General features: G+C 40.7%; 1 protein-coding gene across 1 annotated transcript in view; it reads right to left on the reverse strand.

Annotated features, from left to right (window-relative positions):
- The window catches only part of LOC122539324 (cyclin-A2-like), a 32,273-nt gene extending 18,915 nt beyond the window's left edge, over window positions 1-13,358 (reverse strand). Inside the window, exons 1-2 of the mRNA XM_043674028.1 lie at window positions 12,836-13,358; window positions 9,421-9,655 (exon numbers count right to left, since the gene is read on the reverse strand). Coding sequence (XP_043529963.1) covers window positions 9,421-9,655; window positions 12,836-13,033 — 433 coding nt within the window. The 5' untranslated portion in view covers window positions 13,034-13,358. The remainder of the gene's footprint in view (window positions 1-9,420; window positions 9,656-12,835) is intronic.
- Between the last annotated feature and the right edge of the window lie 3,219 nt (window positions 13,359-16,577).

A 16,577-nucleotide genomic window follows, 5' to 3' on the forward strand; every position in this document is an offset into this window, starting at 1 on the left:
CCTGCTCACCCAGCAGTAATCTACATGTTGTTCAACAGAGGCACTTCCTTAAAAGAACAGATTTAAAAGTTCTCACTTATGCTATTGTCTAATTACATCTAATTCCACAAACCTCCAAGGTATCTTGCTTTAATTTGCAGGCATCTTGTGCAACCTCTATTTTAATTGCCCAAAAATGGGAGGGTCAGTGCAGACTCTGGCTGATAGAATCCCTACAGTGCAGGTAGAGTCAATGATTTTTTGACTTTAGACTGCATTGTCCTGGATTGTGTCAAATCTCTTGTTTTATCGGTGTCCTACCCATCCAGGCCAGCAGAAAACACGCCATCATGCAACAATCCAAAGTGATTCTACAAATACATCAAGAGCAAGAGGGTAACTAGAGAGCAGGTAGGGCCTGTTAAAAATCAAGGAGGTCACCTTTGTGTTGAACCTCAGGAGATAGGAGGGGTCCTAAATGAATATTTTGCATCATCTTTTACTGTGGAGAAAGAAATGGAGTCTAGAGAATGCAGAGAAATAAACTTTGATGTTTTAAAAACAGTTCACATTACAGACGAGGAAGTTCGTGAGGTCTTAAAGTATATAAAAGGTGGACCTAGTGTATCCCAGAACATTGTGGGAAGTAACAGAGGAAGTTGAGACCCTTTGCAGAAATATTTGCATCATCTATAACTACAGGTGAAGTGCCTGATCACTGAAAAGTGGCTAATGTTGTACACCTGTTTAAGGAAGGTTGCAAGGAGAAATGTGGGAACTGTAGACAAGATGATTAGATGATGATTACTTACAGTGTGGAAACAGGTCCTTCGGCCCAACAAGTCCACACCGACCCTCTGAAGAGCAACCCACCTAGACCATTCCCCTATATTTACCCCTTCGCCTAACACTACAGGCAATTTAGCATGGCCAATTCACCTAACCTGCACATTTTTGGATTGTGGGAGGAAACTGGAGCACCCGGAGGAAACCCACGCAGACACGGGGAGAATGTGCAAACTCCACACAGACAGTTGCCTGAGGGGGGAATTGAACCCGGGTCTCTGGCGCTGTGAGGCAACAGTGTTAACCACTGTGCCACCGTGCCGCTCACAGACCTGAGAGTCTGACTTGGGTAGTGGGTAAATTGTTGTAAGTGATTATAAAAGATAGGATTAATGGACATTTAAGAGGGGCAAAAATTGATTAGGAATAATCATCATGATTTTGTGCAAGGAAAATCATGTCGCAAACTTGTTTGAGTTATTTGAGAAAGTTACCAAAAAGGTTGATGATGGCAGTGCATGGTGGACTAATTAACAAAGTTAGGTCACATGGGATTCAGGGTGCGCTTGCCAATTGAATACATAATTGGCTTAATGGCAGGAGATAGTAATATTGAAGGATTACTTTTCCGACTGGACATCTGTGATCAGCGATATTCCACAGGGATTATTCTGGGTCCCCTTTTGTTTGTCATTTATATAAATGATTTGGATGAGAGTATAGAAAGCATGGTTAGATTGCAGAAGACACCAAAGTTGGTGGCAAAGTGAACAGTGTAGAAGGTTTTCTAAGATTACAAAGGGATCTTGATCAAATGGGTCAAAGGGTTGAAAAATGACAGATGGAGTTCAATCTGGATAAATGCGAGGTATTCGATTTTGGTGCAACAAACAAGGAGTAGGGCTTACACAATTAGTGGTAGGGCCTTGTGTGGTATTGTAGAACAGAGGGACCTCGGAGTGCAGGTACATAATTCTTTGAAGTTTGTGTCACATTTAGACAAGGTTGTTAAAAAGGTGTTTGGCACCCTTGCCTTCATTGCTCAGTCCTTTGAGAATAGGAATTGGGAAATCACATTGAGGTTGTACAGGACATTGGTGAGACCTCTACTAGAATACTGTGTCCAGTTCTGGTCGCTCAGTTATAGGAAGGACATTATCAAGCTGGAAAGGGTGCAGAGGTACGAGGATATTGCCTGGTTTGGAAGGTTTGAGTTATGAAGACAGACCTGATAGACTGGAACTATTTTCACTGGAGTGTAGGAGGTTGAAGGCAACTTGATAGAAGTTTATAAATTAATGAGAGGTATAGATAGAGTTAATGTTAGTTGTCTATTCCCTAGTTTGGGGGATTTTAAGATTAGGGAACATATTTTTGAGGTGAGAGGAGAGAGATTTAAAAAGACGTAAGGGAAAATTATAGAGAGGGTGGTTCGTATGTTGAATGAACCTCCTGAGGAAGTGGCAGATGTTGGTACAATTACAATATCTAAAAGACATTTGGATAGATACATGTACAGGAAATATTTGGAGGGATATGGGCAAGGAGCAGGCAGGTGGGACTAGTTTAGTTTGGGATTATGTTCGGCATGGACTGGTTGGACTACAAGATCTGTTTCCATGCTGTAGGGCTCTATGATTCTAAATCAGTCAGGGCATCGAGTATAAAATTTGGCAAGTAAAGTTGCAGCTGTATGAGATTTTAGGCCACATTTGGAGAACTCTGAAGTTCTGCATCCTCACATTATAGGAAGGACATGAAGTCTTTGGAGAGAGTGCGCAAAAGGATATTGCCTGGATTGGAAGGTATTAACTATAATGAGGGGCTAGATATGCTAAGATTGATTTTGTTAGAGTGTCTAGGTTGAGGGCAACTTGATCGAAATACATAAAACTTGAGGTGTGGATAGTCAGTCTTCTTCCCCGGCATGGACGTGTCAAATACTAAGGAACATAGATTGGAGTTGATTGCGGGGTGGGGGTGGGTGGAGTTCAATGGAGATGTGCAAATAGGAAGCACAGCCTTCCTTGGATACAGGGCCCAAAACTACTCATTTTTTTTGTAATGTGGTCTCACCAGAGCCTTCTCAAACCTCAGCAGTACATGTTTGCTTTGTTATTCTAATCATTTTGATATGAATGCTAATAAGTTGATGGGACGCATTCTAGGATGTTAAAAAGAAAGCAGCTAGAGGGATAGTTGATGTACTGGTAGTAATCTTCTTCGAATCCTCGAATTCTGGAAAAGTCCCAGAGGATTGTAAAGTGCCAATGTAACATTTATTTAGAAAAGGGAGGGAGACCAAAAACAAACTAGAGGCCAGTTTGTCTTATATCTGTTGTTGAGAAAATGTTAAGAGTCTATTATAAAAGGAGGCAATACCAGAACACTTGATTATACATAATATGATCAAGCAGAGTCAGTATGGCTTCATGAAGGGTAAAATCATGCCTGACAAATTTAGTAGAACTTTAATGTGATCACAAGCAAGAGAAAAAGGGAAAGCAACTGAACAAATATATTTAGATTTTCAGAAGACAATTGAGAAGGTACCAAACTTGGCCACTTAACAAAATAAGGGCCCTTGTTAGAGGCATATATTAGTAGAGAGAGAATTTGCTAACTAACAGAAGATGCAGTAGGAATAAGAAGGGCGTTTTCATGGCAAATTGTAACTAATGGTATGTCACGAAGATCAATGCTGGACCACAATTACTTTTCTTATTGACTTAGACAAGGGAATAGATATACTATGGCCAAGCTTTCAAATAAAAATAGTGACCAGGCAAGTGTTGAAGGCATCACAAAGTCTGGTGGGTAACAACTGAACAGATGGAATATAATATGAGGAAATGCAATGGTATGTACTTTGCCATGAAGAAAAAAGGAGCTGAATTATAACTGAAATGAAGACAGACAGCAAAAAAAACCCTACAAATTAGGGGGTCCTCACCCATGAATTCAAAGCTAGCATCCAAGTTGGGCAGAATCAAGATCCCTGCAGCATGGAAACAGGCCATTCAGCCCAGCAAGTCCATACGGATCTTCCGAAGAGCATCCTAACACCCACCCACCTACCTACCCTATCCCTGTAACCCCATTGTTCCCCATAGCTAATCCATCTAACTGACACATCCCCAGATCAATGGACAATTTACCAATGGACAATTTACCATGGCCAACCCATCTAACCAGCACATAATTAGATTGGCAATAATGAAGGCAAAGAAAATAACTGGCCTTTATTTCAAAAGAAATTTGAGTATAACAATAGGAAGGTTTTACTAAAATTATACAAGACACTAATCAGACCATACCGAGGATACTGTGAATAATTTTGGGCTGAATGCCTGTCAGAATACGGGGCTGATTTAAGACAGAGGAGGAGAAAATTCTTCTAAGTGAGGCAATTCTGTGGAATTCTTTATCACAGAGGGCTGTTGCGGCTGGGTCGTTAACTATCATTAACGCAGACAGTGGAGAAGAAGGGAAGAGACACCAATAGGGGGATGGCCTTGCCTACCTTGTCATTCATCTTTCTTCCGCCGAGAGCTCTACTCATCTCACATACCCCTACCCAAATTTCTGGGCCCTCTACCCTCCTAACTCCAGGAGTCCCTCACCCCAAGCCCAACAACTGTTTAGAGGATTTTGAATGCAGTATTCCAAAATGGCCTCACCAATTCTGATCTCTGCTGTAAAGAAGTTGTTGTTAAACTTGAAACAGTTCAGAAAACATTTAAGGATGTTGCCAGGATTGGAGGATTTAAGCGATAGGAGAGGCTGAATAGGCTGGGGCTATTTTCCCTGGAGCAGAGGCTGAGGGGTGACCTTATAGAGGTTTATAAAATCACAAGGGCAACACGGTGACTCTGGTTATTATTACTACGTCACAGCACCGGGGACCCAGGTTCAATTCCATCCTTGTATCTGTGTGGAGTTTGCACAGGCAATTTAGCATGGCCAATTCATCTAACCTGCACATTTTTGGATTGTGGGAGGAAACCGGAGCACCCGGAGGAAACCCACGCAGACACAGGGAGAATGTGCAAACTCCACACAGAGTCGCCTGAGGCGGGAATTGAACCCGGGTCTCTGGTGCTGTGAGGCAGCAGTGCTAACCACTGTGCCACCCATATGAGGGACATAATAGGGTGAATAGCCAAGAGTGGGGTAGGGGAAATCAAAACTAGATGGCTTAGGTTTAAGATGAGAAGGGAAAGATTTTTTTTTTTTTAAAAAAAAAAAAGGACTTTAGGGTTAACTTTTTCATGCAAAGGAATGGTGCTAGAGGAGCTGGTGCAGGCAGCTACAATTACAACATTTAAACATCTGGATTGGTACATGTATAGGAAGGGTTAAGAGCAATATGGGCCAAATGCTAACAAATGGGACTAGATCAGGTTAGGACATCTGGTTGGCATGGATGAGTTGGACCAAAGGGTTTGTTTCTGTGCCTACAACTCTGACTTTGATTGGACCCTAGTTCCCAGTTAAAGTCTACATGATGATATCAATGCCTGAAACCATGTGACTTGCTCACTGGTGCCATTTTTAAAGCAGTGACCCTTAGTTCTATACTTAGTCTTGACAGGTGGGTGTAGGAATGTTTCCTACCTTCAATGATGTGCCCCTTCACCCATCCTAACTCCATATAATAGATGAATAAACTCCTAGCACATACAGTCTATTTTCATGAGAAAAAGTGTCCATTGTGGGTGTTAGTTTTGTAAATGCAGTCCAGTCTGTGATACCCTGCCCCTTTTTGTGCCTACTGTTTTCTGTTAATCAGACAACCTTCTATTCATCCCAGTAAATCTTAAGCCTTCATTTCCTACAATAACGATTTTTAGTGGCATGTATCAAACACCTTCTGAAAATCTCAATACATCACCAATGCCCCTACATCCAATGCACAAGTTGCTTCTTCAAAAAGCTCCAACATATATATTTGTTAAAAATACTTCTTTCACAAAACCATGTCAAAGCTACCCAATTACTTTGATCCTTTGTCTATGTGCCCCGCTTTGTCTTTATTAACTAACACCTATTTGAGACGATTATTTCAAATGCTGTATGCAGTTATTAGTCTTATCTTCGATTACTTTTACAATCTCTAGCCTTACTAGCTCTTGGATTTACCGGTCAGTTTGTTCATCATATTCTATATACTTATCTTTTTCTTGCCTCAATTCTTTGACTGACCTCATCTACCTAAATTTGATCCCAATATTGAGTTCAAAACTTCTCTAATTATGCAGCTGTCTAAAACACTGAAGCCCCAAGCACTGTTGAAGTGGAATCCCAATGGTCCAGTACCCCTTTTCCCAGTATTGATGACAGTGGGCCACAAATGAAATCCACTTGGTCCACACCAGACTGAGTCACATTCATTTCTCTAACTTGATTTGCCCTCTGCTAATTTGCACAAGACTCAGGAAATAATCACGAGATTAGCATTTTGAGGTCCTGTTTCTTAATCTGGTACCAAGCTCATCACACCAACTATGCAGAACCTCTTTCCTTGTCCTGCCTATGCTGTTGGTAGCCAATGGATCATGAAAATTGGATCCTCCCTCTCTGGTCCCTAAAACCAGATAGGCAACAAAATTCTAGATTCATGCTCTTTGCTGCAGGGAACTACCTATCACTATACTGTTACCTACTATTACTTTCTTTTTGCTCCAGAGACTTGAATTGGTTCCTGTACCGCAGTGGCATGGTCAGAAAGCTCATTATCCTGCAGCCTCACACTCAAACAAATTGAATGAATCTCAAACTGGTTGGACAGTTGTTGCAGTCGTTAAGTACAATCACACAAATATCCTTGTCCAGTGATCAAATTGGAACATCTTATCTCAAGGGATATCACCGTCTCCTGGTACAATGCAACCAGATACCGCTCCACACCCTCCCCGCAGTACTTGCAGCTGTGGATACTTATCTCCTGGATTACACCACTGTTCAGATCTTCAATTTTCTGCATTTCCAACACATCAACTGCCTATCCTTATATATTGTATCAAAGTCACAAAATGCTTGGTGAACTAAACTAATGCATCTTCTCACATTATTGCAATAGTTTAGTAATGTAATAAGCTTACAACAAGAATAAAAGTAATGGAATCATGAGGTGTTCTCAAATAAAAAACTTCCCTTGACTAGTGTCTTAGTTAATTATAAGGTATACTTAAATCTTACCTTTCGGTCCCCAATAGTCTCCACAGTTCTTAATAATTACTCACCAACCAGGAGGTACTCTCAGTTCACCATTTGGATTTTATTTCATTAACCTGGTCCTCTCTCAAAGCTGCAGTTATCAGACCCTACATTCTATTTTGCTGCCATCTTGAATATAAGCGCATTTGCTGCTTATCCCTAGCTGCCCTTTTTTTTTAAGAAAGGCAATGAATAATCAATTATATTGCTATGGATCTGGAGTCACATCTAGGCCAGACCAATTATGGATGACAGATTTCCTTCAACAAGAATAAATAAAAAAGGATTTTTATGACAGTTAGTTTCACGGATTACTAGCTTTATATTTCAAATTTGTTAATTGTATTTAAATCCTCCAGCAAGCAAGCGAGATTTATAACTCCAGTGATATTGTACTGATCTTCCACACAAGTTCACCAAAGTTAGAAATAAAATAGAAGATAGTTCAAGGAATAAGCTTGATTGACAACGTCTGGGAAAAACATAAAGCAGTGGTAAATTAAAGGCTCCAAGGATCACTGCCAGAGCTCAAGTCTTAATTTAGAAGAAACTGAATTCATGTTTCAATTTTAATGAAGTTACAAACTAGACAAAGCAATCAATTCGGAGGAAAGTTAATGGTCTAAAAACAAAAATGTGAAAGTTATATTTACTTAGCACAGAAGGAATTTTACATAAACCAAAGCTGGCAAAAAATTCCGGTGTAACATGGATCTTGCATCTGCTCCTGAGATTCAGGCTTATTTTTAGATTTACTTCTAGATTTCTTAGTTATTACATTTCAGTAGTATTCATTCAGACAAGTACATTAAGGAGGAATGTTAGAGGGACATGGGCTAAGCAGATGTGCTGTATGACCATGAATACAGAGACGCTGGGCCAAAATAAAACAGAACCACAAACTAAATTGATAAAGTAAGAGTCAGAAGAGTGCTTGCTTGCTTTTAGCTTTGGTATGTAGATTCAAGGGAACCTTTTGTCTTTATCTACCACAACCACCTCAAATAACTATAGGATTGCATATTGTTAAAAAGTCAAAAACCACGGCAATTTGAGCTCTTCAGACTACAAAACTCTATCTTCAGATTGGCTGCTAAAGCAGAGAAACATACCCACATCCAATGTTCAGATACAGTTTACAAAACACAAGAGTACGGTCAAAAAACTACATTAGATTGGAATCTGTTAGATTAAACAGAAAACCAGCAGTTACTTTCTATCTTTTACATAAAGGACTACAAGCTCATTGGACATCTACCTCAATAAGTTTGCCACAAAAGGGGAAAACACAATTGAAAAGTTGTAATTAAAAAGGCAAAAAGAAAAAAGCTGAATATTTTAGAGCAAGTGCATCAACCTCCAAAAAAAATCTAAACATCTCCACCTGATGCCCTTGCCCCAGGGTTCATGCTGCAAACAGCAAGTTATTGAAGACTTTTTTCATGGGATGAGTAAGTCACTGGCAAGGCCAGCACTTGCTCTCTGTTCCTCATCGCCAATAGAAGATGGTGGAGGAGAGGTGCTCTGCTGCAGATAAACTCAAATTGCTATTAGGGAATTCCAGGATTTTGGTCCAGCAACAGCATAGGATTGGCAACATCACTCAATGTCAGGATGATCTGTAGCTTGCAGAAAGAAGTTAGTCCTCGCATTGCTCTTTTAGATGGTAGTAGCTACAAATTTGAAAGACACTGTCAAAAAAAAAGGGTTTGACTAAATGTCCCATGACATCTTGTGGTGCGCATTGCTGTCAGTGATGAAGGGAATAAAGGTTCAAAAGGATGAACGAAGTGCTGTTCCACTCATTGCCATAGACAGAGTGAATTTTGGTGGTACCAAACACACTAAGCAGACAGTATTTAATCAAACTATATTCCTGACTTGTACCCTCAAGGTGAGAGAAATGACTTGGAGGTCAGCAATTACATGCCACAAATTCCAGCTTCTGACCAGCATTTGTATGCATAAGTTAACTGGCTGGCTCCTGGTAATCCTCAAAATGTAGATAGTGGGGAAATTGTGGGATCAATGGCATGTTATTCAAGCTGTAAACTGCTACAGTACCCAAGGAGTTGCAGACTGTACTTAACGGCTGAACATCCTCACTTCTGACCTTATGATGGAAGGAGGATAATTGATTATGAAGTAATTAAAGACATTTGGGCCTAATTCACTACCCCAAGGAACTGCTGCAATAATATCACCTGCCCTACCATTCCCAATGAGTTCAACTTTGCAAGTGCTCCTTGATGTCACTCTCAGTCAACCACCACTTTATCGTCAGACAGTTATATGCATCTCAATATTCAAAGCGATATTCAGCAACAGAACGGGGTGGATAGAGATGTATGGTAATATTGGACTAAAAGAAAGTTGCAAAGAAAATGAACAAGTAAAATTCAGATCAACCACATAATATAATAAAAAAAAACTTACCAAAGCTAACATCTGCAGCACACTCAATGGAAGCCAAAGGTTTGCAATTTCCAAGTGATAGTACAGTTGAATTTAGTGTCAGGTTTGCAGCATTTCCTGCATTACGACTTGTACTTCGACATGGAGCACCATCAGGTTCATCTTCATGGATAGTGAATGATGGTTTTGTTGGTGCTTTTCCTGCTGGTAGATGGCCAGAGTTCTCATTGTTGCAGTTAAATCCTGATGTTGAAATCTGCAAGTTCAATTTAGAAATATGAAATGGGAGTACAGATTTTGGGATATTATTATAAAACTTCAGTATTGCTAGAAAAAAAAAGAAACCATTAAGTTTTTTAAAATCTTGCAATCAGCAGGACAGGTGCAAGAATGTCATATTTCAGAGACGGTAACAATTTATACTGAAGAAAAGGATGCCAATGGGTTGGTCAAGGTGTTGCCATAAGAATATACCATTTTTATGGCACGATCATCTTCTTGGCTTGAACACTTCATCCAGTTAGTGAACAATACCACTAATGTTGCCACTGTATAGTAACCCCAAATTAGCCTGCTTCATCTATTGTTCAAAATGTCAAGACACTTTACCCTTCCAAGATAGTTTGAAGTAGACTAGACATTTTCCAGTCAAACAGGTGATGGTCTTAGGTCCAGTTGAGTATATAGACAATACACAGAACACCACCAAACAGGATAAACATTTATCCTGCAGGATAACTGCCATGCACCCTATTTCTGAAACAAAAGAGAACAATGAGCAAATGGGTCAGATCCTATTTACAAAAATGCTAATAAGACGAAATTTGCAAGTATATGAAACTGTAGGAATCCTGAGGCATTTATCGACTCGTGATGGTTGGCTTAGCATATTGAGGAAAAAGGAGCTCACGACACTGCTTAGTCTCAAAGTTGAATTTGAGCAAGAGATGGAGCACATTTAGGTAAGGAAGTTCATATACATGGCTGCAGATTCAAATATTGCAAATATATTCCATATCAGAAATATGCAGAGGTTGGGGTCATTCAGTGCATTTTGCAAGAAAACCAAAGATATCAATGAGATGGGCTTTCAGGGTATCCATGACAACACCATCTAATTGGGTATAGTGGTCATTAAAGCTGAAATTAACTGTCAGTTGCACAGTGCATGAGAGCAGAGAAGAGTTTCAGAAAATGGCAGCATGTCTGGACGCCATAAAGAACAATGATCCCCTGGTATTTTCCATGACAAAGACTTGACCAGACTGATGTGCAAACTAATCAGCACGTTTTCTTTTATAAAAATACAGCATACATTGTTGCTCCCTCTGAAATTTGATGTTCTTTTTGTTTGTCCTGCAGAATGTAAGGCAAGAAAACTTCAATAGCATGTCTCTTTTTCAGCAAAGCTTAATTCCTTACTTAATATTTAATTATCAAATTTCTTAAACAACATTTGTGATTGCTTTAAAACTGTCAGCTTTTCTTGAAGCCAACTTAAAGTTATTTTAAGGACAGACATTTTCAAATGTGGTAGCATAATCTTACTTCAATCTTTAAAAGTATGTTTTTAAAAGCATTTGCAGTAGCTCTAGAATTGAAGGATGGACTCAGAAGCAGGAGGGGCAAATATTTGCAACTTTCTGCTTTTTACAAAGAAGCACATGACTGAAAACCAAATGGAGACAAATTCAGTTCAATTGCGATATCTACCTCACCAACATATTTCCAACACCTCTGTCTGGGTTCATTTGGATGAAATACAAAGTGCTGATTGTGACAAATTTTCAGCTTCCTGAGGTGAAACGCAGAATCACCTATGACTCATAGGATCTTATTGATCCATAGCACGGAAACAGACCCTTTAGTCCAACTCGCCCATGCCGATCAGATATCATAAACTAATTTAGTCCCATTTGCCAGCAGTTGGCCCATATCCCTCTAAACCCTACCTATTCATATACCCATCCAGATGTCTTTTCAATGTTGTAATTGTACCAGCCTCCACCACTTCCTCTGGCAGCTCATTCTATACACGCACCACCCTGTGTGAAAAACCTGCCCCTTACGTCCCTTTTAAATTTTCCCCCTCTTATCCTAAACCTATTGGTTTCACAGGTTGGAGCAGCAGAGGGCCGACGGGTCTGTACTGTGCTGTAACGTTCCATGCCCTCTAACTCTGGGCTTCCGTACCCCAGGGAAAAGGCATTGTCTATTTCCCTTATCTATGCCCCTTATGATTATAAGCCTCTAAAATATCACACCTCAGTCTCTGAGGCTCCAGGAAAATCAGTCCCAGGTTAATCAGCCTCTCACTATAGCTCAAACCTTCCAACCCTGACATTATCTTTTAAATCTCTTCTGAACCCTTTCCAGTTTCACAACATCCTTCTTACGATACAAGACTGCAGAAACATGCAAAAAATTTAGCTTAGTGCAGATGAGAGAACAAGAGTGTGGCTTCCAAATCTCAGCTCTTAGTTATTTGCTGGAATTTTGCAGGTGCAACACCTCGATTTACCACAATTATTACATTGATTGATAAACTTGAAGCGTTTGACTCCCAAGGATTCCAGTCATAGAAGGCAAAGGCCTACACTGCTCCACGAAAGGCAATAGAAAGCCTTTTCTGTTGGCAACCAAAATCAGTCAAATGTTCCTGAACTTTACACATGCACGATAAATTCCCCCCCCCCCCCCCCCCCCATTTGAACAAAGATTATTTAAAATACTATTCAATCTACATAGAATAATAGAGTACTTGACTTCCCCATATTTACCTATTTTATCATGAGCATGCCCATTCCAGTAGCATCACTGACAAATTAGACAGTGTGGTTCGGATTCACAAATTCACTCCTTCCGGAGCCACGGAATCTCAGCAATCACGCTAACATTCAGTAACGATTTCCCAACATCTTGATGGCCCGGCGGGCAGAGATGAGCATTTAATGTACAAAAAAAAAACACACCTACACGCTTTAATGTGAAGTTCTTTCGCTACACCAATTATGAGAAATCATTGGAACGCCAAGCAACTTGGCTCGTGAGCTGATGGAAAATTGAAGTGCGGAGCATTTTTTTTTAATGCTCAAGTATAATTTAATAAAATCGCAGACAAGGAACTACTGCTGTGAATACACGGCCAGCACTTTACTTTTCGAACATGGACCAACGTACAGGCTCCAATTTGCAACGCGAGAGGACAGTCAAGGTGGTTGTGAGCCGTTGCAAAACGGAAACTGAATGGTGCTGGGGCAATGTGAACTTTATGCCATTCAATAACACATCCCAGAAACTGTCGGATGATATATCTCACTGGTCTCGGCCTTCGCCTAATTGTAATTGATACCGTAGACCACCACCGCCAACAACAACAACAACAAGCTGGTGTCTGCATCGCCCACCCAGTGACAGCACCTGCCTCTTTACTTACAGACTTGTGATGGGGCTGTAAAGCCTGGTTACTGTGCAACACCCCGAGCACCTTCCTGCCCCCGACAGGGGTAGGGGTGGCCATTCTGCCCGCATTCCGCTCCCGGCCTCTCGGCTCCTGATCCTGCCAGCTGGCGACTTTCACGCCTGGGGGCAGCACGTTTTCCCTGGAGGAAGCGTCGCGAGAAGCCCGGTACATTCTCGAGCCCGGGGATTTTAAAAAGGGGACAGTACAAAAAATCGGATTGATTTTTTTTTAAAAAAAACTGTACGATATTCTCCTTTAAAACAAAAACACGGGTAAAATACACCGTCGGATTAAAATCGGACTCAGGCCGGGCTGGCGGGCTCGCATCTGTATCCTCTCCCCTCTGGCTGAGTCCAGGAGACAGGCCAACTCCAGCGGCCAGGTCCCGCTCTATAATCCGTCCCCCACCTGAAGCCAGACTGCGTGGGATGGCTGGGGCAATTGTTTCCCCTCCCCCAACCCGACCCCGCGAGCGGCCTGGGACAGTTTGCTCGATTACTGTTTCCAATACCCCTCCCCTCCCCCACACACTGGTCGGACGTCACCACCGGCAACCGATAAAAACCCATTCAGTTCAAGTGTCCCGCGTCAATTGAAACCAGCCAATGGGTGCTCGGCGCGCGGGTCACGTCGGTTCCGTTTCAGATTTGAATTTTTCCCCCTCCCCTGCCCTACTTATTATTCGCGCGGTCCCGGTTGTCAATCAAAAGAAGAAGAAAACGGCTGCAGGGAAGGAAAGAGTTGCTTGACGTGAAAACAGCGAGTGAGTGCCTTCATGGAGATAGAGAAATATAAGTGCAATATGTCAACATCAGGGTAAACATACCACTAGCAAAACGAAAACAGTTCACATTTACATTGTCACTTGCACCCACTCCCATTTATTTTACTATTTTCTTCAAAGTGTTCGTTCATAATGTAGTAGAGTTAGAAAAGGGCGTTTTGTGCATATCCTCATTCTTCACTTTTGAGCCTATATAGGAAATAGGAGCACTTAACATGCTCTGCCATTTAAAAAGATCATTGTTAATGTTTGTTTTAAATTCCACATTCTCATCTGTCCCTAAAAACCTCTGATTTTATTGCTTAATAAAAAATTATCTATCTTTGTCTTAAAGATGTTCAATGACTCCACCTCCACTGCCTTGAGGCAAGATTCCAACAATTTGAACCAACATGTGTCTGAAAAGGGTGACCTTTCATTTAAAAAACTTTTTTATCGCAAGTATTAGCAATTTTGCTTTACCACAAATCATATCACAGGCAGACTCAACAGTTCACAACCAGTGTCAGGATTGTCCAGTAATTACCAGATATAATGATAAGGAGGTGCCAGTGTTGGACTGAGTGGATAAAGTCAGAAGTCACATGACACTAAGTTATAGTACAACAGGTTTATTTGAAATCACAAGCATTTGCAGCCCAATACTTTCAGGTGACGGGGCTACACTTCAAAAGCTTGTGATTTCAAATAAACATATTGGACTGTAATTTGGTATCACGTGACTTATGACCTGGTATAAAATATTAATCTATGTGAGAAAATTCAGACAGACCTTGAACAATATCTTTTATTTTCATTTAACATGTCTATTTATGGATACTAAAGAAATTGGCTGTTTGACTGGTAAACAGGCAGACAACTGGAACCAGTCAATGTGATGGATACAGACCATTGATGACAAAGATGAGGGTGTCCTGTGGAAGTAGTGGAATGGGATAGGGGAAGTCCTCAGCTTGCTCAGACTATTGAGTGTGGGAGTTGAGATGACTTATTGTAGTTGCACAGGACATTGGTGAGGCCACTTTTGGAATAGTGTGTACTGTTCTGGTCATCCTGCTATAGGAAGGATATTATTAAATTGGAGAGGATGCAGAAAATATTTACAAGGATGGTACCAGGATTGGAGTATGTGAGTTATAAGGAGAGGTTGGATAAACTGGGAGTTATTTCACTGGAGCTTAGGAGGTTGATGGGTGACCTTGGAGAGGTTTATAAAATCATGAGGGGCAGAGCTAAGGTGAAAAGCAAACGTCTTTTTGCTAGGATTGAGGAGTTAAAAACTAGAGGGCATAGTTTTAAAGTGAGAGGAGAAAGACTTAAAATGAACTTGAGGGGCAATTTTGTAACAGAGGGTGGTTTGTATATGGAATGAACTGCCAGAGGAAGTGGTCGATGGAGGTGTACTTACAACATTTAAAAGACATTTGGACAGGTACATGTATAAGAATATTTAGAAGAATATGGGCCAAATGCAGGCAAATGGGACTATTTCATGTGGTCAGCATGGATAAGTTGGACCAAAGGGTCTGTTTATGTGCTAGATGACTCTGTGGGAGGCAGCACTGATGTGCTGAGTGAGGTGATTTTGAGAGAGGATCAGCCGGGAAGCTTCAAAGTTTGGTTCGAGAACAACATGATGTGTATAATCTAGACAATTCAATAACTCAATTGGGGATTCAATAATTAGCAGCTAGAGAATTAGCGTCCCATACAGCTGTGAATGGGAGAAGAGAGGGAATATAGCCAAGATAAAGTAAGACTTGAAGTGGCTGGAGAGGAGATTTTCCAAAACAAGGAGGAAAGTCCCATTGTCATGATTTTGTTGCATCATGTACATCATACCCTGCTTTCACTTGTATAACTATTGCCTTTGTTTGTTTTACCAAAATGCAATAGATCACATTTATCCATTCTTCAACCCATTGACCCAATTGAGCAAATCTCATTGTAATCTCATATAATCTTCTCCACTGTCCACTATACTACAAACTAACTATAGCAGGATGGAAAGTGCTTAAGAAAGAATGGAATATGGTAAAGGCAGAAGTGCATTTTTGGTGATTAAGGATGAAATTACTTCAGTACGAATGGATAGAACAAGAAATAAGTAGATATTGGAGACTTTGTGGGTAGAATTAAGAAATATAAAGATATTTAAATCTGTAGTGGAAGTTGTGTATAGTTACCTTAAGAGCAGCTGTGAAATGGTAGTTACACAAATGTAGTTAAAACAAGCTTACAGTCAAGGCAGATTGATTTTAATAAGGCTTTTTAAGCTTCATATAGCATGAGACCTGTCTCAGAAAGGTTAATTTCTTGAATGTGTTGGGATTATTTTCTGCAATAATAGAACGAAAAAGTTGATAGATTAAGTGAAAGGGCAAAATAATAGATCATATAACAGTACAGCACAGTACAGGCCCTTCGGCCCTCAATTTTGTGCCAGCCTTCTATCCTACTCTAAGTTCAGACTAACCTGCATCCCCTTCATTGTACTAACTTCCATGTGCCTATCCAAGAGTTGCTTAAATGTCCCTAATGTATCTGACTCTACTACCATTGCTGACAGTGCATTCCACGGATCTAACACTCTCTGAGTAAAGAACCTACCTCTGACATCACCCCTAACCCTTCCTTCAATTACCTTAAAATTATGGCCCCAGTGATAGACATTTCCGTCATCAGAAAACGTCTCTGGCTATCTTCTCTATCTATGCCTCTCCAACATCTTGTCCACCTCTGTTAGGTCACCTCTCATCCTTCTTTGCCCAAATGAGAAAAGCCCTAGCTCCCTCAACCTTTCTTCATGTGACGTGCCCTCCATAAGGCAGCATCCTGGTAAATCTCTTCGCATCCTCTCTAAACCTTCCACATTCTTCCTTATAATGAGGTGACCAGAACGGAACACAATATTCCAAGTGTGGTCTAACC

The sequence above is a fragment of the Chiloscyllium plagiosum genome, chromosome 32 (genome assembly GCF_004010195.1).
Source record: "Chiloscyllium plagiosum isolate BGI_BamShark_2017 chromosome 32, ASM401019v2, whole genome shotgun sequence".
In the NCBI taxonomy this organism is placed as follows: Eukaryota; Metazoa; Chordata; class Chondrichthyes; order Orectolobiformes; family Hemiscylliidae; genus Chiloscyllium; species Chiloscyllium plagiosum.